General features: G+C 38.8%; 1 protein-coding gene across 1 annotated transcript in view; it reads right to left on the bottom strand.

Moving 5' to 3' along the window:
- Window positions 1-24786, bottom strand: part of sdk2b (sidekick cell adhesion molecule 2b) — a 428005-nt gene that overhangs the window by 113261 nt on the left and 289958 nt on the right. The window contains exons 37-40 of the mRNA XM_048611111.1: window positions 22589-22775; window positions 11588-11725; window positions 10755-10916; window positions 9720-9845 (exon numbers count right to left, since the gene is read on the bottom strand). Coding sequence (XP_048467068.1) covers window positions 9720-9845; window positions 10755-10916; window positions 11588-11725; window positions 22589-22775 — 613 coding nt within the window. The remainder of the gene's footprint in view (window positions 1-9719; window positions 9846-10754; window positions 10917-11587; window positions 11726-22588; window positions 22776-24786) is intronic.

Below are 24786 nucleotides of genomic sequence, written 5' to 3'. Positions count from 1 at the left end.
AGCTTTTAGTATCACACTTCTGCTCTCTTTGTAAAGTCTCATTTCATCTGTTGATCGACACTTCGATTCATTCTTTCTGTCCCATACTGTCATGGTCATTTCCCATATTAATATCTTTCTCTTTGGCCTTGACTCTTTTTATTTATCCCATCTTCACAAATTTGATCCCATCCTAATAATTTAATTGAAAATCCTCTTTATTTCCCTAGCTATGTAGTCAACAAGAACAGTGGTCTAAGAATAGTTCAGGTAGAGACCGTTCCATTGGAATAGATCCCACTTTCCTAAGAGTAGTGTTACTGCCTCCAAATTGGAACTCACTTCTCCCACACCAGTCTTTGCACCACGTCTTCCTCTCTCTAATCTGCTTTCCTGTATACCAAATTGCAAGTAGCTGAGATAATAATTCTGAAATTCTGTTAAGTGTAGACAATGGTGTGGTGTGACAGTTGTATTGTGCGATATTGGTACTATTAATGTTGGTAGGAGAACAGTTGATATCAAAATGCTTAGCTTTGCAGGTCAGCTGAAGGATCTTTGTCCTGTTTCTTCTTGACTGCAGTTTTTTTTTCAGTTTCTGGCTTCTAGCAAAGAGAGAGACTTCCTTTCTTTTCACATGCAGCACCAGGATGACTAGGTGTTTTCTCAGCACACACCTTCACTCACTAGCATACACAGACCAGTAGTGAAACTGCCTTTTAACCCCTATTCTTGAGTATTCTTAAAAGGGGCAAAACACAAACATGTTTCTTGCCCAGAGTGCTTTTTTTTTCCCCAACATATTCACACTTGGAGATAAATCCCAGAAGATTAATGCTCAACTTGTAGTACTTTCCTGTTTTTCATCCCTATCTGCATGAAGCTACCTTGACACCCATCAGGTTTTACATTCTAGGCAGTCCCTTGAGACTGTGGATAATTCATGCAGACCTTCCATTCACTGAATTACATTGCTCAGAATTTGCATTCCTGTCGTGTTTTTTTAGCTGTATGTCCGCTTTGGAAACACATGTTGTAATTAAATCTTCAATATATATGTAGGTATATATGGACACGGGTTATGTTCTGTTGTTATGACATCAAGGGATTAAAGTGAAGCGCAATGAGTTGTAAATGCAGCACTTGCCTGTCAATTTAGTTTGATTTGCACAAATGGCATAACATCCTTAGCAGCTACGTTGTAAGATCTCATAAGAACAAGGGCTTGCTTGTTAATTGTCTATTAATTCACCAAAGCCCAGTAATTGAGAGTCTAAGTATCTTTTTCAAAACAGGCAAATAGTTGTTAATGTAATATCAGTCAATGCATCTCTGGCTCACACTAGGAATAATTTGAAGCATCCTGCACATAAATCAAATGATCTTAAAATATCAAAATTATAATTTTCATATTTGTTTCTCACTTTATATTTGTATCTTTTATATTAATCCACCTTGCTTTCTTTCTGTTCCTGGTTTGACTCCAATTTACTCTCTCTCTTTATTGCTTCTCTGCTTCTTCCTTGTTGATTAATATTGCAGGTACCCTGTTTCCCTCGCAGTCGTGTCATCAACTCACACTTCCAACAAACTGCGACATCAATGTTTTTCAAGCAGTAGGGTGCAGAATCAAGTCTAATGGGAAACACCATTTGGTGCCCCATCGTATCAATGCCAGATAATAAGTAACACAGGTCTTACTGATGAAAGAGATAAAACCAATTTGTTACAGCACAGAAACAAAGAAAAGCTGGCCCTTTCAAAAATGGTATTTCTACAATATGCCTAACTTACTAAAGTTCTGGCTTTGTCATGCTTTGCTTTTGGCATTGTTTATGGCGTCTGTGAGCATAAGACTGTATGGCAAGCAGAAATCAGCCTCACAGTAGTAATCTGACATCTTCATAAATGAGGTTTGTGCCATTAATGGAACACTCAATGTTTTGGCCTTTGCTTCAAAGATATTATCCCCACGGCATCATTTGGGATTAATGTTGAGGCAAGCTCAGAGTACATCTATTTAATGCTGCTTGGAGAGTATATAGTGCCAACCTAGAATTTCCTGCAACAGATTAATATGAAGTTGCAAACAACTGAGTGATTTATAATTCAGATAGCTCAATGGGTAACTGTGTAGCCTCACTTTGCCTCCTCCAGTGTTCTCTTCTGATTTCCTGGTCATTGATCCTTGCTAAAAGGGCTTCATTACCTGACACAAACAGTTATTCCTCATATGTGAGGGTAGATAGTGAGTGATGACAGCAGAATAAACTAGGTATAGCTGAAAGGTACTGCGCTGAGGACAGACTGAACATGGTGAGTGTCAAAACCAAAAATGAATTGGTTGGTATGGACCAGGATGCCAAATAGGAAACAAACAAACTTACACTACTATACATCATCTTGATAAAGTGGCATTGTGAGCTTTGCTTCTGTTAGTTCGTAATTCTGGGGGAGGCAATGGCCTAGAGGTATTATCATCCCACTATTAATCCAGAGACCCAGATAATGTTCTGGGGACCCATGTTCGAATCCCACCACGGCAGATGGTGGAATTTGAATTCAACAAATATTTGGAATTAACCATCTAGTGATGACCATGAAAGCATTGTTGTTTCTTGGAAAAACCCCATCTGGTTCACTAGTGTTCTTTAGGAAAGGAAACTGCCATCCTTACCCAGTCTGGCGTACATGTGACTCCAGACCCACAGCAATGCAGTTGACTCTTAACTGCCCTCTGGGTAATTAGGGATGGGCAATAAATGCTGGCCTAGTCAGCAATGCCCTCATCCCATGAATGAATAAAGAAAAAAAAAGACATTTTGGATGAATAGAAAACATGAAATCCAGTTATACCATTCCAAATTCAAACAGCAAACAGTAAGTGATCAAATACTTGTAATACCAAATTCCATACTGGAATACTTTGCACAGAAGCATCAACCAACTCATGGATACATTGGTTTCTACAGGTTACCATTTCATCAGCTTCCTATTGACAGTCGCCACATGACTTTGCAGTTTACTGGCTGGCACGGTTTCAAGGAGAGAGACTCAAAGCCCCTTTGATTCGTGTTAGTATTACATCAACAGAAAAGTATCACAGTTTCTCAATTTGCATCCTGTATGCGACTTTCAGCACACCATCAGGCAATGAATGGTTTCTTCCTAAACAGTTGTCACAATGGCTCAGATATCCTGATGGCCATGGTGTTATTTGGAGCAGAATGGTTGCATGCTGCAACAATGTGGAATTCCCAACACAGCTGACTCTCTGGAAACTGCCTGGGAAATTGAATTATTCCCTTGCATCTGGAACCCTCTGATAAAGCTCAATAATGTCAGAGAATTCAGAGGGTTCTGAATCAGTTAAACTAAATAGATATTCAGGAAAAATTAGAGGATTAAAATCTGTCTATAACTCCCGGGTAACTGTTAAACTGCCTCCCTGGCTCACCACTAACCACTCCAACAATATCCCCTTGACCTTATGACCCAAACGCCATGCTGGACCCGATCTCCTTCATCTAGTTAGATCCTGCTAGACCCGATCTACCCATCACTCACTCCCCAGGCTCTGTTGGACCCAACATTCCCCAGGCCTGAGCCCAATACACCACCACCTCAGTACTTGATGCTAGACTGACATCAATCCCCTCACCCTGGCAGATTGCCCATCTCTAGACCTGACCCCTCAACTTACCCTAAGCACTCATCCACTTACCAGGCACCCTACCCACCCATGGCTTATAACATATTTGTGCTTTCTAACAGCACAGCAATGATTTACATTCAACTACCAATAACAGAGCATATCATTGGCAGTTTGATGACAGTCTTCAAACAGATCATTCTGGGGGTGTTCAACAGTCATGATGGTATGTTGCATGTGACACGATTTCACACTTTAAAGAAGCTTCCACATGGAGACTCCAGAGATGAACAGCACTCTGCTATGATTAAAGGCATTAGCAAAAGAGACAACAGCCTGGAGATAAAGATGAAAATACATTGTTAGGCTCTCAAGTACATGTGAAATCCCATACAACCCAGGCATCAGCAACCAGATTAGAATGGGGTTGATGGCAAATCCATGTCCAAAGCAATTCCATACCATGTGAGCAATTACCATGGGTGAAGGAACAAGCTCCTTAACGTGACTGGAGAAGACTGAGTGTGTCTGGCATATTTGATAGTGTCTTCATCAAAGCTGTGGCTGACTACCCTTTGCTTGATTACACTTCTTCCTGTGTTGAGTTGCCATGTATTATTTGGCACTGTCTGCCATGGCTACTTCTGCTCCCACAACTATTCTGCTCTCCTTATGGAACCAGTGGTGTTACTCACCAAACTATATCACACCCTTCTTCCTGATATCATACAAAAGTGTTTGCATGTTAGTGAATCTTGATGCTGTAGGTTTTTCATTTTAGCTGCAACAACTCAGTGCCGGAGTATCTCTACCATTCTTTAGATACTGCAGGAACAAACTTGTTCTTTATCCTACTTGGCAAGTTCCCAATGACTGCAACTGTCAAAAGCATACCATCAATTTTTAAAATAGAATGACTGGGGAACCTGCTAAAATATTTAATCCATGAGCCATAGCAGATTATTTGACTTTTGGAAAATCACACCCAAAACTGATCTCATCTCAAGCCAAGTTGACACTAATACACTGGCGACAGAAGTTGAAATCCTGTTTGATTGTTTTCTCAGCAGCCCATGGTCAATTAGTGTACAACTGGTACACATATGGCTGCTCTGGCTAAAATTAAGTAATTCTGGGCCAGTATAAACTAAGGTTCTTTCTGTTTTTTCACCTTCAGTTCCACACGAAACAGTACCTTTATTGGCTCAATCTCAGCTACAATGTGTTACGCTAGAACATGTTTAACTAGAGTAGATTTAAATTTAATGGAATAATATTTTCTGGTACTGAAGTAAAATGTTAACACACAATATTCTGGAACAAATTGTCTTTTAGCAAGCCTAATGCTTGTCTCAAGTTCAAATCCAGAGAGAAATATTTGAACGATGTGGAATTCTGGCTCAATTTCCCCTTCCTACCCTAGAGACACTCAGGCCAAATAAATACACCAACCTTTGCATAACCCAGCATGCATTTGAATCTAGGAAGTTCAAATCCTTTGCTTTAGTGTCATTCCAAGAGGTGTGGGTCCCCTTTAAGTCATCAGGGAGTTAGAGCAGCATTAAGTTAAAGAAACCGATCATTTCATAATATCAACCAGCCATGGAAGTCATGACGATATAAATCAAATTAAGCTTTCATGCACAATAAAGCAAAGGTTCAGCAGTTTTGAATGAATTGAAAATTAGAACATGTTTCAACAGTAGTCACAGGCAATAGGACACAGTTCATTGGCCTCTCTACAAGTTAATATATTACAGTTTTTGAAAACCATTTTTCAATTTCATAATTCACAGGTGCTCACTAAAATGCCTTAAATTCACTGTTTAATTTGTTCTTTCAAAATGTAATATTTATTTGGCATGATTGTTGCTCTTTCTAACCTCATGAAGGTTTCTACTTCCATCAGTCTCAAGATCATGGCTGACTTGATCAGCCAACTGTAGGCTCAAATATATGGCCAGGATTTGAACAAAGTTTTTGAGGCCTTTCATAAGTGGGGAAGTCAGAAGTGTCAGGACGATCGGAGCAGATGCGTGAGGGAGAGTTCTGAGGAAGGGTCACCAGACCTGAAACGTTAACTCTGATTTTTCTTCACAGACGCTGCCAGACCTGCTCAGCTTTTCCAGCAAATTCTGTTTTTGTTCTGGACATAAAGGCTCCTGAATCTGCCAAGTCATCATCTGGAAGTGGTGCTCAGTTTCCCGAGACTTTGAAAATCCAGCTGCTAACCTTTGAATCCCAAAAGCAGAGTCACATTATTATAGTTAAGATTCAACTTGCTTGCTCACCCTTCAGGTTACATCTGTTAAAACCAGAAATGGGTGAGTTGGAGATGTGAAATAAACCTCGCAGACTTTAGCCACCCACCAATCATGGTTTTGTCAGACAATTGTACACAACTCAGTCAGCTGTGAACCTGGCTATAGGCAATATTTGTGCAGCAACATTCAACAGACTTGAACTTCACAAGCACCATAAACAAGAACCTCATGTCCTCATGAGAATACCTTGAACTCACATTCACAATTGCTGCATGACTCCTGGTTTTATTTCCAAGTTTAAAAATGGGGGAAAAGCCTTTTGGTAAATCACCAGCAACCAATTCACCTGCAATAACATGCCATTTGTATCAACACAAGTGGGCTTTAACAGAAAAAGGATGCTTTGAATCTCGTGACAAATACTTTATCATGTTAAATTAAAACCAACCACATTTACAAATAACCTGCATTGAACATAAATAAGGAGAACTAAGTATGCAGCTGCTGGAAATCTGAGTTATAAACAAAAGTAGCTGGAAACACTCAGCAGGCAAAGGAGCATTTCGGGAGGGAGTCAATGCTTCAGGACAACAACCTGCACTAGTTCTGATGATGGATTATTTCCCCCTATTTCTCTCTCTGCACAGATGCCATCAGGTGTGCCGAGCCTTTCCAAAACTTCTCCTTGTTCTGTTGGAGCAGCTTCCTCCTTCTTCTCTTGCAGTCTCATTTTTCTATACGCCTTGCTGACTCACTAGTGAATGGACGAGTGGCCTCTCACTAATTCTGTCTCTCATGTCCAAAGAAGGTATGGTCTGACTGGTCATCCCTCTGAATGATGTTTCCTGGGCAACTGGGGGCAAATTCACCCTCTACCCTTGTGGATTTTTAGCGGTGCGATGCACTGAAACTACCTCTGGAGCATAAGGCAACCATGTGAGCAGGGCTATGCTGATCAAACCTAGGATCGCCTAAAGGAGCTCAGTGATCCCATTTGCACTACTCTTTCAAACCCTCATTGCACCTCTCAAAAAGGTGAACACATCACACGTGGCTTCTTTGGCCTCTCTGATGGAGGGACCATCTATGCAGGCACCTTGACAGAGGCTTTCCTTGTCCCTAACTGCACCTCCATGTCAAGGACCTCCACTATGACAATACCAGGCACAAGCAGACACAGAAGCAGCTTCCACCTCATTTGAGGTCACAAGGAGAATACTGTATAGGGCGAGACTGAAAGTCAAACTGTCAACTATGGCACTGCTTAGTTCACTTGAGTGACATTCATTTGGTATTGCGGAAACTATTACTTTTTACTTACGTTTATGATGTTGAGCCACAATGCCAGACATATCAGCTCCCATTCATCAATGTTGAAACAAGTAAAGGGAGAAGTCATGGTAAAGGGGGACAACGCTCCTTGAACAGGGCACTGATACCACTGGAGAGATGTGTAGTATGGGTTGCAAATACAAAAGAATCAGAGTTGTATTTTGAATGGATGCACTTTACCAGGCAAAGCAATGAAACTGCCAGAGCCATGCAGTCCTGCTGTGTGAGTAGTGTGTGTGGAAAATGGATCAGAAGTTTGCTGGCGTTCACACCATCTTAATAACTCCTCAGGCAGCCCGGACAACTTCCTGTGCATTGTGGATTGACACACGCTGGTTTGCATTTTCTTTCTCTTCTCCCTCTGATGAACTGTGTGAACTACTGCACCATCCTCTTCAAGGTCCACCTCTCTAGAAGGATCAATGGATAATGCAACAGATGGACACAACTACAAGATCATTGCAGGAGTGTACTGCAGGGCATCCCTTGAGCAGTCCAGGTATCAGAAGAGCATCTTCAGAAATCCAATGATTTGTTTAGTGATTGTCCTTGCAAACAGATGGCTTTGGTTGCAGTGTTGTCCTTGGCAGCAATGCCCATATCCCATCAATAAATAAAACAAAAACAAACATGGATGCAATTAATGATACTCTAGCCTGCAGCAATGCAGGTGAATACCACAAACCTTGAGCCTCATCTGTAAAATATGTGTATCACAAATTTAGCAGCTGTAATCTGTGAGATGCAAATTGTGTGCAGCCACTTGAGAGGCTTGACCAAGATCCTCTGCAGATCCTTGGAAGGAGTGACTTTAATAGTTCCTACGGATCATGACCAACCGAACTGTAAGGTCTTCCTCACTTACAGCACAAATTTCAGATACCATCTGCCTAGATGGGTGCAGTCTCCTCCAATGTGCCAATATCCAACATGCCCAAGCAGCTTGTTCTTGGCAGAGCACTTCAGTCTAAAGGTGTATTCTTCATTGCCTCACTCCTCTCTTCTATCCACCTCATGGCCAAAGATCTGTACCTGTTCATGAGGACATTTGTCCTCATTGCTAATTGCTCCTACAAGCACTTCAAACGTATGGCCTGCCTTGCTTGTGGCAAGTTTACAACATTTATGCTAACCACCTCCCATGGCCCCAAGACACCTAAGGGTCACAACCTCTCAACTATTTCAGCGTGCAGAGCACATCCTCTGTTAATTCTGCTTACCTGATGACAACTATATGCCAATAAATTGCACCCCTTGAAACTGTGAAGCTTCTTATGAGCCCATCTCATTGAATGTTACAGCCACTATTGAATCCTGGCTGCATTGCCTCCTCCTTTTACTTTGCTATTACAGATCCAGCATGGATCCTGTGCCTTCACAGCAAAATGGCACACTAGTCCTCATTGAGCTGACAAGTTCATTGACATGTTTTAATAGAAATCACTCCAAATCAGGTGGATTGCTGAATCCCACCATCCTCTTTTCTCAGCTAAACTGCTAAATCTCAAAACTAAATTGGGAAACACACATCATGGTCAGTGTCTGGAAAATACAGCCTGCTCATTTAAGTTCCCACATCCATTTGGCCACCAAAGTCCTGTTCTGTGTGTAGGAGAGGAAATGTTACATTCATATAGTTTAACAACAACAATACTGTAAATGAATTCAGAAAGTTCATGTTGAAGATTACAGTGATCAAAGCAACTCTTCTACTGTGATGTAAGCATATCATGTTCCTTTTCAAATCAGTGAAAGTTTTAAACTGCATTTAAAATATTTTGAAAATAAAATGAGCTAAGTTTTGACAGAGGGAGGGATGATTTGAGTTATTTTATTGGTTTTTTGATGACATATCCAGTCATGGAATTGATTGTAAGATTAGATTCAAGACGTGGACTGTTTCCATGTCCAGTTACTTTGTCAACATTAAACTTTTTGCTCTATGTTTTCTAAATCTTTTCAATGTTTGCTTTTGATTGCGTTAAACAGAACATGAAAAGTGTCATTAATACAGTGAAGGACGGTATGTAATACATCTAAAAGACCGCAATAAGTATGGTAGAGACATTCTTGGAAAACCTAAGCAAAGCAAGCAATCCAAAACAGATGATGATTTAGTTTCAACAATACTGTTAACCATTTTAGGATATTAGTAGCATTTCTGCAGCAAATCACCTTGCACTTAAAACTGTAACAGATCAAGTTCAGATTTCACAGTGTTTGTAATATGTGGTTCTCATGTGTGCACTTAATTAATTATCTTTACAGTGACATAATGACCAAATAAAAGTTGACTGTAAACAAAGAACATTCTGGACACTGGATAGAAAGAAAGTGAGGTATTTTGCAAGCATGTATTTATTATGCATGGTAGATCCATTCTTAAACTTCGCCCTTAACATAATTTCCCAAAAGGCCAGTCCCAGGTCTTAGTCATTCTATTGGGCTGAATGGATGAATGAAACAATAATTAGCTGAATCAAGCTTCTCACCTGATGGCCTCGCCTCAATAACATATCGGCTAATTGGTGCCTTGCCGGCATCTCCACTGGACCAATGAATAGTTATGGCTGATCCATACCTGTAGATCAACGGCTCACCTGGGGGACCAGGAGCACCTTGAGGGAAAGCAAAACATATCCAATCAATATAAACAGAATGTGATGCTGACTTTCACAAGAAATCTCAGTCAAGTTTTTTTTAAATCTGTAGTCAATATTAAAATGGAAGCAATAACACCACTCATAAAAAATCTCAAAAACAGCAATGGGATAAATAATGAGACAACTTTATTTTGTGTGATACTGGCTGGGAGATGAAGATTGGTCAGGAGAATTCCATTTCCATAGGTCCACTAAAACTCAGATCACTTTCCATTTTAGAAAAAGGTAAGTGATTGGAGAAGAAGTGCAGTCCTAGGCTCCTTTTTAAATGATATACGGCTTCCCTTTTGTTTGTCATCTTCATTTCTAATACAATGTAGGAAGCTCGTGAAATTCTTTATCACAAAATCATTCAACCAGCTGCCTGATTCACCTCTTCCCCTCTATGCTTCATGTGCTTGCTCCAGATCTCACATTTCTATATCATTGTCGTTATTTACAAATCCATTTGATAGTTGTGAGGTCATAGATAGCAGTTATTCTTTGTCACCAGAACAAAGGGAACTCACAGGTCCAGCACAATAAACTGCTTTTTTTAAAAAACGATGTTAGAAAGTAGAGCTTTTCTGGACAAAAAGCAGGATCTTTTTACATATAAAGTATTTAACAAGGATATGGATTATACGGAGACTGAACTATTCCTCAGCCCTGACAGACTTGCCTGGGAAACAGCATTCTTAAACAACACAGTATAATTGCTTCATCTTTTGGTCTTGGGATGCTGTGTGGAAATTAGGCTCCCGATTATCACTCACTCTGGCAGGATTTGAAGTTATTTCTAGGTTAATATTATAAATATTTGCAACTCCAAACAATTCCAATGGTTTAGAATAATTTGGAGAATAATAAAAGAAATGGAGATACCTTCTCCTGGTCCAGTGGTGATATTTGCCTCAATTTCTGGTCCGTAGGTGTATGTTTTTGCTTTAATTCGGTAAGTGTAAGTCACACCATCTGACAGGTCTTTAATTTTCATCCATCGAGGACTATTTCCCTTCACATCCACAGTTACAATCTTACTGACACCTGCACAGAGAGAGAATTACTGAAACCAGCCAATTTTCAATATACAAGGGCAACCTACATCTAATTGCACAGATTAACTTTGGAAGAAAGGCAAACAATTACAAGTTAATCACTCGGAAATCATAAATCAGTAGATCTGAAAACAGTCACATGCTCCCTATTGTGAATTTTTTTCTCTCTCTTGCCAATTTCTTCCTCCTCTTCTGACCATGTACTTTCTGCTGTGGAATATTTACATATACATTGGTATCCAATTGAATTTTTGCCAACTGACCACTACTCTTGATTAAATCTCACATGGCATGTGGGGAGTCCAAACTAAACACAGCATTCAGGCCAAGAGCAAAACAAGATGCCAGCAAGTTTTGTTACTTGGTATACTTGTTTCCTTCTTTCAATTTTCTCTTCTTTCTCACTGCATTTATTATTTTGGTACCTTGTTCATAGTGCTATTTCTTTTATTTCGATGATTTATTTCATAGCAAAATCACTGCTGGTGAACTCACTGTTCTGCAGATAATTAACTGCAGTAATACAAAACGGACATAAAAGGCAGATTGTAAAAATTAGATGACAATAAGGTGGATTCCTTCTGCTGTTCTTCTACCTTCTGCACATTGGTGTACTAGTACAATAATCCTTTTAGAATAGATTTACAAACTATATGTTACCATCAACAGGGGTGCAAGGCTCATAAACTAGTCGATATCCTTCAATTATTCCATTTGGATACTTTGGGGCTCCCCAAGACACATTCACAGAGGTTGTTGTCAGTTCACTGAATCGAATATAACTTGGAGCACTTGGAGCTGTTCATGGAAAAATAAAGTTGTGGATCAGTCACATTTATCTGTAATCTCAAATCATACAATGACGAGAGACTGAATGTTTGATAAGTGAGTTCTTTTTAAGATTGCACTATTAATAAAGATATTTTAGTATTTAATATTTCCTATTTGCATCATATTCTCACATGGCTTGTGGGGAGTCCAAACTAAACACAGCATTCAGGCCAAAGGAAGTGTAGTTGAGAAGAAACAGACTGAGGCTAAAAAGTGGGGCAAAATTGAGAATGTTTGTTGTGCCTCTGTATGAACTTATATTTTTGAAGAAATTGCATCCAAACAGATTTTCTGCCAACAAAATTTTACATTCTATTGTCAAGCATTTGTTCTAAATTTCAACGTTTCCCATCATAAACTCTTAAGCCCAAATTCATTATGGAAATTGTGCTTATAAATATATCACGCTGAAAATACATAGACTGGTCAGTGAATCTCAGTTTACTACCTCACCACATGTTCCCAGCCAATACAGAAAAATACACTTAAGCTTGAAGTAAATTTGCAGCTCTGCTTTCGAAATTGCTATTTGGTCTTGCTATTTAATGATGAACAATATTTTCAAATTATAATGTTACATTAAAGATAGCATCAAATGGATAAGTTTAAAATGGACCATGTTTTATATTTTCATATCCTTTTTCAGAGGTTTGAGATGCAGTGGGTAGCAACTTTCCCTCTTAGCCAGAAGTTCCAGGTTTAAGTTACATCCTAGACCAAAGAAGGTCCATTCATAATATTGCCAAACAATGTGATTATCCTTCCAACATATACCATTGGTCGGAGTAGGGAGATTCCTGATCAGCTATGTGATCGAAAGAAGAAAGAAGGAGCCTCTACCATCACTACCCAAGTCTCTTGTCTGCAACTTGTATATTACAGCATATGCTACCACAACAATGTTGCCTCTCTGAATGATCTATAGCACCCACATTCTGTTTCAATTATATTCTACATTTGGCTTCCACTTCACTTGAAGATTTCGTATTATCTTATCCTCCAATATGCATTACTGCTGGATATATATTAGAAAATATAAAGACAGGAGAAGGACAATAAGGAGGGAAGGGGTGGAGAATGGAGAGGGGAGAGGCAGGGTCAAGGGAGGAGGAAGAAAAGGAGTGAGAGAGAGAGTGTTAACAAAATGGGAAGCAAAAGGGAGGGAAGAGATGGGGAAAGGGAAAAATAGGTGAATGTAGGTTAAGGGAGGGGAGTGGCAGGGAAAAATAGACGAGTAGGAGCGAGATGGACTTGACAAGGAAAGTGAAAGTCATGTTAATGAGTGAGTTGAAAGCGGAAGAACAGGAGAGGAAAGCTCGGATTATGGAACGATGAAGGGGACAGAGTGGTAAAAAGAGAAGCAAGAGAGGTGTGGGAGAGAGAAGCAGAAGAGTGAATCTTAAAATGATCTTTTTTTTATTTTAAAAATATACTTTGTTTATAAAAATCTTTATATACACACAGTTACTAGAGTTTTTCGACTCTGTAAAGCCTTCACAAATGGAAAGCAACCAAACCCAAGGCATTTCTTACTTACACAAGACTATATTTACACACATTTTTGAGGCACTGGGAGGGTCTGATAACTGAATGACACCCATTGTACTTTGGCACAAAGACCTTACATAGTGGTCTTTCCCCACGGCGCCTTGGCGGCAGCTGCCTCAAGCTTTGGTGCATCCCTCACCATCCTGGATCCTGGATCTTAGAATGTGCCAGTCTGTAAGACTTGGTCAGGGTCAACTCCTTGCTCTGGATGACCAACAAGTTTTGGGCAAACCAAAGAGTGGCTTTCACTGAGTTCTGGGAGAACTGTTCTTTTAAATTTCAAAAACATATTTTCTACATACAAAAATCTTGATATACATAGTCACTACAGCAGTTTGATTCTGTACAGTCTTAGCATATTGAGAACAAATAAACATTGGAGTTTGATTCTCCTGACAGTTACAACAACCTGGAGGCATTTCTTCCTTCCGCAACATATTATTTACACCCATTTCCTCCCTCCTCTCCATTAACCATTTAATCTGACCTCTGTAAATGCTTTTCCTGCCTTCCCCCGCTACTCCTTTGCAACCTCTCCTTTAGCTCTGTCTTACTTTCACCTTTCAACCTTCCTTCCTCTCACTGCAGTGACATGAACATATATTCTAGGCTGATACTCCAGAGTAGTACTTAGCAATTGCTATTCTGATGAAAGTGCTGTCTTTCAAATGGAATGTTTAACCACAGCTTTTGCTGCCTTGTCAGGACTATGAACCAGGTCCTATAGATCAAATCAAAGAACAGCAAATAAGTTTTCCCAATATCATGGCTATCATTTATTCTTCAACTGATTTAATTAAAATAGGTTATTATCACATTGGTAGTTCTGGTACCTTGCTTTGTATAAACTGGCTGCTTTATTTCGCCGCTTAGAACAGTGATTGTCAAGTAGTTTGAGATGTAAATGGAATCCTTACAGATTGTATTCCTCTTTTAAAAACATTTTAGCCTATTGCTCTGCTGTTTTGCTAATCTGTTTCAACCTAGAAAGGATCACTTCATTATTTATAAATGACTTGGATGAGGAAGTGGAAGGGTGGGTTAGTAAGTTTGCCAATGACACAAGGTTGGTGGAGTTGTGGATAGCATGGAGGGCTGTTGTAGGTTGCAGCAGGACATTGACAGGATGCAGAGCTGGGCAAAGAAGTGGCAGATGGAATTCAACCCAGAAAAGTGTGAAGTGATTCATTTTCGAAGGTCGAATTTGAATGCAGAATACAGGGTTAATGGCAGGATTCTAAGTGGTGTGGAGGAACAGAGGGATCTTGGGGTCTACATCCATAGATCCCTCAAATTTGCTCCCCAAGTTGATAGGATTTTAAAGAAGGCGTATGGTGTGTTGGCTTTCATTGGCAGGGGAATTAAGTTTAAGAGCCACGAGGTTATGCTTCAGCTCTATAAAACCCTGGTTAGACCACACTTGGAATATTGCGTTCAGTTCTGGTCACCTCATTATAGGAAGGATGTGGAAGCTTTAGAGAGGGTGCAGAGGAGATTTACCAGGATGCTGCCTGGACTGGAGGGCAGGTCTTGTGAGGAAAGTTTGAGGGAGCTAGGGCTTTTTTCATTGGAGTGAAGAAGGATGAAAGGTGACTTGATGGAGGTGTACAAGATGATGAGAGGCTTAGATAGAGTGGATAGCCAGAGACTCTTTCCCAGGACGGAAATGACTGTTACGAGGGGCATAATTTTAAGGTGATTGGAGGAAGGTATAGGGGAGATGTCAGAGGTAGGTTTTTTACACAGAGAGTGGTGGGTGTGTGGAATGCACTGCCGGCAGTGGTAGTGGAGTCAGATACTTTAGAGACTTCTAAGTGACTCTTGGATAGGGTCATGGATGATAGTAAAATGTAGGGTGTGCAGGGTAGTTTGATCTTAGTAGGATAATAGGTCAGCACAACATCGTGGGCCGAAGGGCCTGTACTGTGCTGTACTGATCTATGTTCTATTTGGCCTGTGAATACTTATCAGCTTCTTGCATTTCTTGAGAGACCAGTTATTTATGAGCATCAATAGACAAAGAATATTTGTTTTGAGAAATTTTCTAAGACTTTAGCCCAGTAAGGTATGCATAAAAACTATATGAATTTATTTTGCTTCAAATAGTACCTAGAATACTTGTATCTTTAAAGGATCTGCAGTATCTAACTCATACAAGCCATGCTCTACCTCCAATATGAAATTTCAGTCATGTTGTACTCATTTATCTAGTAAAATACAGATTACTTCCACTCTGGAGGTTTCTATTAATCAAAACATATTTAGTAAAGTTGGAAAGATAGTGATGTGTCGATGTCAGAAGTAATTCAAGCCTCCAATTTCACTTGTAGCCAAATAATCCATTTAGTAATTCTTTAGTAGGAAATATATGGTGTTTTGAAGCAGCTCACGGTGGGCGGGTGCTAGCATTTCTTCTTTTTTAATGGGGCAAGACTTGACATCCACCCACCAGTTCTCTTGTTAGTTACAACAAAGGTGAAGACCATTGCAAAATGTAATTGCACATTGTGAAATTTGTTTCTCTGGCATTGTGTTTTTGTATCCTTCATCTTACTGGGCTTTGCAATATGTGCAAAGGATAGCTTTATGAGAATAACTGAAGAATAGAAGTAACAAACAACATTCACATAAAATCTATGACAGCTAAAATTGCATTGTCAATTTTTCTGCATGAAGGCTTTTTATGTCTGCTTCCCTACTGTGCCATAGTTTCTGATAAAACTTATTTTTTATTTACTTGCTAAAAGGGAGCCCATAAAAAGACATTTAATAGTAGTTTCGTTCTGTGGCTTTCATAAGGAACCTCATAAAAGACAGAGATGTCAGCTGTAATTTTTCATATTATGGATTCATAATTTAAGAAACTGGCTACTTGTGACAGCTCTAATAGCTTATTCTGAGCATGTAGCCAAGAAAAATTCCAGGAGTGATCCCTGGTTTGTGTTTATCTATCAGATGCCAAAGTGGTTTCTGTTTTAGTTCCAGTGAAGAAGCAGGCATTGCATGGGTTATGTTAACAATCGTGTGTTGAATACTATTCACCTATCCAGTAGAGTTTGACATTCAGGGACTCCCACCTGCATCAGTAACAAACTGCAGATTAGGTTCCGTAAGAAAACAACTTCCCAATTAAACTTAATAGTCATGAAGGGAGTCCCGGCATTACGAATTAGGTGGAGTTTGAATTTGAGATGGATGATTATCCTTGTTTTTTTAAGGGTGTAAGAATCTGAAAGGGTTAGTACTGAGCAGTGCCTTCAGTGCCACCCGATTTAGTGACTTGTCGGCAGAACAACTTAGGATCTTGGAGGAGTCAGACCAAACATCCAGGTCCACCTCATCATCTCTTGATACAATAGATATTGTTCCAATGTAATCTGTAACTTAACGCTACCATGCAACCACCTCTCGTTCAAAACAAGAGCCACTTCTAGTTAGACCATTAAGTCATCTTCCTCTACCTCACTGGATAAAGCAAACTGTGTATCTCCCTACAACTGAAGAAGATGGTGGCAGCAAAGCTACACACATGGCGAGGTTAAGACTCATTTTACAGTAGGAATGCTTGTCTTCATCTCAATCTTTTTTCAAATGGCAGCAGTTAAATAAGTTAAAGTCAAGGAACAACTAGTTAAGAAACGAGTGGAAGATTTCATAAGGCTTCCTCAACCATGGGGGATCCCAAAGATAACGCAGAATCCTTTTTTAAATCTCATACATGGTATAAAGTATCCCTGGTTAGGCCAGCATTTACTGATCCCAAACTGACCAGATAGCAGTTAAGTATCAACCACATTACTGTGTGTTTTGAGTCAGCATAGGCCAAACTGGTTAAGGATGGCAGATTTTCTTCCTTAAAAGACATTAGTGAACGAGATAGGTCTTGGTAAAATTTCAGTCATGTTGGGTAGTGAGTGCCTGGAATGCACTGCCAGAGGAGGTAGTGGAAGCAGACACAATAGCAGCATTCAAGAAACACCTAGACAAATACATGAATAGGAGGGGAATAGAGGGATACACATCCTCTAAGTGAAGACAGTTTTAGTGCGGAAGGGCAAACTGTGTCGGCGCAGGCTTGGAGGGCCAAAGGGCCTTTTCCTGTGGTGTATTGTTTTTTGTTCTTTGTTTACCAGCATTGATAGAGTTACACGGTTGTCATTAGGGTGAGGATGGTATTTTTATTCAGATTGTTAAAAATTTAAATTTCTCCATCTGCCATTGTAGTATTCAAACCCATGTCTCCAGACATTAGCCTGAGGTTCTAGATGACTTGTCCAGCAATGTTGCCACTTCACCACCATCTCCCCTTGAGATTAGCTATGTTGTTATATGAAATTTGTTTCATACATTCAACATGATGGGAACCTGTGACTATACTGATTTGGCACTGCTACCAACACTGCAGAGAGTTCAGACTGTAAGAATCAACAGGCTGTGTGAGAAAGTACAAGTAATAAAATGGTCAATATTTTACACACTCCTTACACATGCTGACTCACAAGTTGATAACTGATATATTGAACTCCCAAATTACAAGACAGTGAACAAATAGCTATGATTGATTCAAGGCTGACGCTAGATATTGATCAGATTATTTGACTTCCTTATCTTCCCTGGAAGAATCCTCAATAACTGTGACAGAGATCCTGTGAAGGCACAGTATTTAAATAACTCCTGAAATGTGGGTTTTTTTTAATTTTAAAGATTTCATGTGTTTTTTTTATACAAGATACTGAATGAAATTCAGATGGACAAAAGTTGGGTATGCATTTGGCCAGAATGCATAATGTTGCTTTTGTTGATTTGAACTTGACAGAAATTCTTGTTTAGTTCCACTTCACGTAGGCATCTACATTTTCAACATTGGGAAATACATGATAATATTCACTGTAAACAAGACAATAATAAAAGGCAGAACACAAATTTTCTTGTCTATGTCAAGGAGACTTTTGCAATATCACAAAATACCCGAAAATAAGCTGAAAACTGGTTACACTGAGTCTTGAAGTATATTGGGAGTTCCTTGATGGTCTTGTAATGTGTGGAGCCGGGGAATCGAATGTGTTAAGAATCAGCTCTTGCTTCAATGACCTCGCGTGGAACCAGGATAAGACATAGACTAGTACATTCATACAGTCAGATGTGGTCAATGAACATTGAAAAATATACAAATGAATCAGCTGTGAACAATGGATTGATGCAGTACCTAAGCTCCATTTTCACAGGCAATTGGTCTCCACCTTCTTTCCAGTGGCTTTGAAATAGGCGCACGCTAAATATGAGAAAGAATTAGTGACAGAATGCTAATGGAACCCAACCCTGAAAATGGCTGAAGCTGCTCAATTGCCTTCATCCAATAACCAACAGATCCTCCACTGAGGATCCCTAATTGGTCATTTGCAAATCAGTCTCGTAATTTTCAGCCAAAAGATTTGATCATACATATGTGTATTTAGATGTACTTGCTTCAATTATGGCTCATGTAGGGGTGCTGGGCTGATTACTGGGAGACTAACTACAGTGTTGAGATGGGTTGAAGAAATCCCTGAATTCACTTAGCCTCATCATAGTATAAACAAGGTGGCACCTTTCACCAAAATGCACCAATTACCACTGGTGAGTTTGGAATATGATTTCAGGATTTAGCAATTAGAAGCATTTGAAGGATTTACCTGGCATAGCTGTAAGATATTCAGGTGAACCTACAGTGATAATTCAAGCTTTGCTGGCTTATAGGTCCATTTGTAAAGAGAATGGTAACATTTCTACATTAGGACTTTAATATTCAGAACTGACCTCACTGTCCTGGTGAGTGATTGAATGCTGACAGCTGCATATATCATCACATAGTCTCCATTACTTTCCCTGCAACCTGGATTATTCCAAAGTGGTTTCAAATTGTGCTCTTAACACTAACAGCCAATTTGATAACACCCAGTTTTGATGATGTGCATGCCACTCCTGATCTCTGTACTTTCGTATTTTGTAAGATTTCTAGCACTGCTTCAAAGTCATTGTATGGCCACCTTTTGCTTTCTGCATTCTGCTGCTAACAGATGGGTAACTTTTCAAGACTGTGATGCCAGCAGGGTGTGACCTATGGTAAGAAAATAAAGGTCACAAATGGCAAAAGAGTTTGCATGTTTCAAACATCATATCGTGATGAGAGAGACACACTTTGGATCTTTCCAACAAGGTGAAACTCCTGAGGACCAAGAGAATTGATTATTGTTTTTAATTCTCATTCCACTTTTCATATATCTTTGACCAGTAAAGATAATGAAATCATCAACTAATTGAGCTATTGGAGACTGGAAGAAAATGAAATGTTTCTCAACTGTTTTAGAGTTAGAGTACAGTATTTAATTTGTGCACTATTTTCCTCATCTTTTAACTCTGGAACATTTGTTTCAAAGTAGAAGTAAAGAAAGATTTGCATGTATTTAGCATTTTTCAGGGCCTCAACATCCTAAAGCATTTCTCAACCAACAAAATACTTTTGAAGTGTAATCATTGCAGTAGTGCAGAAAAGCCTGCAGCCAATTTATGTACAGCAAGTTCCCACAAGGAGCAAGTGATAAAGACTGGATGACCTGTATTTAATGAGCTTTGTTGAGAGATAAATATTCCTCATGGAACAAGGTGAGCTTTCTGTTCTTCTCTGAATAGTAACACTGGATCTTTATATCCACCTAAGAGGGAAGGTGGGGCCTCAATTTAAATCCTTGTCTGAAAGACAGAATCTTTGACAATATAGAACTCCATCAGTACTGCAGTGAAGTCACAATGAAAAATATGCTTGTAAAATATGTGTATTCCCTTGTCAATTATTTGAAGTGCTTGCTATTTCTGTGGAAACGTTTTTAAAATGACTAACTTTCTGAAGCAATATTTTACAAGACTGGCAAACTTTATTCTTTCATCGGATATGAGTGGCATTGTTACCCATCCCTATTTATCGTTGAACTGAATGGGCTGCTAGGTTATTTTAGAGGGCAGTTAACTGTCAAGCACATTGCTGTGGATCTGGAGTCATATATAGGCCAGACTGCAGATTTCCTACTCCAAAGGGCATTAGTGAACCAGATTTTACATCAATCAATGGCAGTTTCCTGATTAAGATTAGTTTTCAATTTCAAATTTAATCATTGAATTAAAATATTACCAGCTGCCCTGTCACCTGGGCCTAGTCCAGTAACGTCACCACTATGCCATTACCTCCCCACCTAATCAATCCTGCATTACATTACTGCTCTGCCAGATGACATGATTATTCCATTGCTCATCAGTGATGGAACTTTAAATTCTATCTTGGTTTTATTTCATGATCAGTGCTATTTTGGTTTACATCCCAAGAATCCATAATCATGAGCTGGCTCCTGAATGTACACAGCTAAATCCAGCTCCCTGACTTCGAGTACAGATCAGGTTTTCATGAAAATGTCATTCATTCCTGGAATCCAAACTAAAACAGTGTTGAGATTAAATCTGATGTTTATTTCAGATTCCAACAGCTCTCACTTTTAAAAATAAGCTTGCACTTTTAAAATATTAAATTCTGTATAATTTTAAAAAAACTACAGTTGCTTACAGATTTTTATTGTTAGTATTTTTGCAAATATTTTTGCAACTTATTCCCTGTCGATATGCAAAATAAATGTTGAAGGTTAAATGCATTTACTAAGAATCATTACAGTTATACTTTCATTCCTTTGCTGAAAGTGCTGATTTTGGGTACAATTGTACAGACGTTGGCAGCTTTTTAATGTGTCATATGAGTGTCCTTGTTTCATGTGTTATCCTGGGCAAGAGTTGTTGAACTGGGCATCTATCTGGGTTATAGCAGCCAAGCCTAATCAAATCCTCACCTGGCAGCAATAAATCCATGTTTAGCATTATGGATTATCGAGTTGCAATAGGATAGCTAATATTTACTTTCCCTGAATTAGCAGTGGTCAGGTAATATAAGGCATGTTAGCAATTTCATCTCAGGTTTTCCTGATATATAACACTGCTCAACACAATGAGAACAATCACAGTTTTCACGTATGTCTTATTTTTGGGGAATGATATCCACAAAATTCATACACTGTGCTTCAATGCAAAGAGGCTGAAGTACAAAATCTCAACAGGACATCTAGGATTTCATTCTATTTCTATCAATAAATTAAGTCCAAGTTGCAAGCCATTTCAGTGAGTAGTATTAGAAAGGAAATGGTTAATGGGAATATTGTTTTAAAGAGACATATGATTTGATAATCAATATTAAAATACTTAAATAGTCCTGTTTAAATATGGATTTAAATAGGTTAATTGCAATTCCAGCTTTCTACTCTAATTTATTTACATTAATTAATGGGGACAATATTCATTTTGTGTAAAGGTATCTTTTAACCCAAATTTCAGTCCTGTACATTTTTACTATATGTGCTTTAGTGAGGCTTGTATAGCCCAACTTTCTAGAAACTTTACCACAAAAATAAAATGCTGCACATGCTAGCAATGTGAAATAAAAACCAATGCTGAAAGTATTCAGTAGGTCAGGCTGCACCTGTGAAGTGGAAACAGAGGCTCAAACCTTCCAGTATTTATATTGTCAGAGATACGACCAGTGATGCATATCAGGGCTCTGTGGAAGTCCTGACCTGTTGACCTCTGTGGGAATTGCCTGGGCATTGTTAATAGGCATTTCAGCTTCCAATGAGCATTTATTCTGTTCCCTGGGGCCCTCCGCAAATGTCTCCAAATTTGAGTTAGAATCAGAGACTTTGGACAGTTCCAATGTGTTTACCTGAATAGTTAGTCAGGAAATGACAGACAGAAGTATACTAACTCCTAGGTAGCTCCAGAACTGTCATCCCAATAACGGATCCCCTGACAAACTCTTGACTAACCCCTGATATTGGAAATACCCTCCATCTCCCTCCACTATCACCCACCAACACTCCTGACCACCCAGCTACACCTCTGGATCTGACTATCCCCTTTTCCATCTCCCACCCTGCTGCCTCACCACCACCTGTCTCTTCACCATCCGCCACTCCAGGCACCTCACCCACCCTACATATTCACTCACGCTTCCAACTATAAACCCTAAAAAAACTTCTTAAAGGTGAAGTATGACACTGAAGCCAGTGATTGAACAATCTGAGTCCTTCATCAATTCCACCATGCATAGAATGCTTGTATGAATGCAAGTTATACAAAGTTAATTTTTTTTGTCACTTTATGACTGGCTTATCCAATAGTTTTAGTTCTTATGAATTATTTTGATACTCTCACCTGCCTGTTGTGTTCGGCTCCTGATAGGTATACTTCTAGGACCATCACCAGCGGCATTAAATGCACTCACACTGATCAGGTAGGTAGTGTATCCTGTTAGATTCTTGAGCTTCACATTGGTTTCAGGGAGGAAAAGGGTCTTCAGTTTTTCTGTCTCATTTTGTCGCTGAAATTCCCAGTAGTAAATCTAAAAGAAAAGCCGTGTCTTAGAGCACTTTGAAAAACTTGAGTCTCATAACTTTATCCTAAACTAATCATGTGAAAAAACCCATTTAAACGTAACTTTTTAAGTAACATATCTGCAACAGGAAAGAAACTTCAAAAGGTCTTGTAACCTGAGCTATCATTTTCTTGCCTTTTCTAAAAGTAGGCAAGTACAATTAAAATAACCAACTGTAACGGTCTTTCATTTAGTGAGTTACTAAAAATAATTTATTCAAAATCTACAATCTAGACGATATTATAATATTGTGACTATCGCAAATGAAATTTGGTGGAATTAATCAGTGATGTCAGTTCCTCACTGTCACCTCAGTTGCAACTGCATTGATAGCTACAATTGAGCATATCAATAATGAATATTAGCAATTGCCTAATTGATATTAAGTAATTAATGATCAAAAATGATCTGGTGCTGCTGGATATATACACCTGCGATGCATAGCTCTTGCAGAGAGGTTGGCAACATCAAAGATAAGTTTGCATGAGGCTCTGGTGGGGAATCCTCAATATCATAGAGGCCAAAATGAACATGACAAGTTTATTCAGGCCAGTAGCTGGGAAGATCAGGCTTAAGGAAGACTTAGCTCTCAACATCTCAGTTAATTCTGGTAGAAAATTGGATACTAAGCTAGTTAGCTAAATTAACAAGGCACGTTGCAGAAGATGCAATGAACACACCTAAAGTATTGTGTCCAAGTCTCAAGTCAGACATTCAACCCTTTTATGTGATGTAGAAGAGAGCCATGAGGATGACATCTAGTGCTGGTTGTCTTATGAAGAAAGATTTGAGCATCTTGTATTTCTCAATTTTGAAAGGAAGCGATCAAGAAGGATTCTAATAGTCGTAAATAAGGTAGCAAATGGTACATTAAAACTAAATTATGGAACACTGCTTCTTGGTCTTTTCACTGTAATGTAACATTGCAATAGGATAAAGCAGCGTCCCTTTGATGAAAGATGATTCTTCAATATCAGGCTTTCTTTTACACAAAGGGTTACATATATGCAGATTATATTTCTAGTTCACACAATGAAGACAAACGTGGAAAAGCTCAATGCATAATTAATTGTGATGAAGTAAGAAACTGATGGTTTTCCAGATGGCTGTTGATGGGCCAGATAATGTTCCTTTTTAGAGTTTTTTTTCAAAATCTTGTGAACTGCAATAAAAAGTTTAAAAAGTAGACATTATGCTTTACTTAAAAAGGCAAACAGATAAAATTACCGACAGGCATTTTGAATTAAGGACTTTAAAATATTATACTGCTTTCAAAGTTGGGCATAAGGTTGTATGATCCATTGTTGGTCACAGGAGAAAGATTAAAGCTAATACATTCCAACTTCACACTATCACATGATGCAATTTGGGAATGAACGTTCTCAATTTATAATGTACTATAAATGGATAAAGCTCAGTACAGAGATAGGATTGTTTTCTTTTTTGTTAAATCTGAAGAAAAGGATGTACAAAATTGATTTGCAATGACTTAATAGGCACATATGTGAACTCTTGTCAAGAAAGAAAGTAACGAAGGCATATGTAAGAATTTCAACAGCAGTTGGGCTGAGGCAGAGCCTCCAATTTTTATATTTTACATTGATAATATTAATGTATCTGTTACACTTCAATTACTGACTGTTACACATACAAATTTAAATGTCACACTCAAAGTAAGCATAACTTTAAAATAAAAAGAGTCATTTTGTTTGTTAATTGATCAATGAAAGGCAGAGCAGTCATAATTGGTAGCTTCAAAGAAACATACCAGATGAACTTCAGCAGCAGAATGGTATATTTGGACTTTGTATAGTGCATTCTGTCAAAGCAATATATTTTCTGGCATATCTTAAACAGTATTCTAAGACTTCTGTTCTTATATTCACATGTAATCTCGCACATTGCCTATGTTTTCCATAGGTTTGCTCAAATTAAAAAGACACGGCATACAGGAGATCATACAATCTTAAAGCATAGG

The sequence above is a fragment of the Rhincodon typus genome, chromosome 23, assembly GCF_021869965.1.
Source record: "Rhincodon typus isolate 14 chromosome 23, sRhiTyp1.1, whole genome shotgun sequence".
Classification (NCBI taxonomy): Eukaryota; Metazoa; Chordata; class Chondrichthyes; order Orectolobiformes; family Rhincodontidae; genus Rhincodon; species Rhincodon typus.
This window is presented reverse-complemented; position numbering and strand designations above follow the sequence as displayed.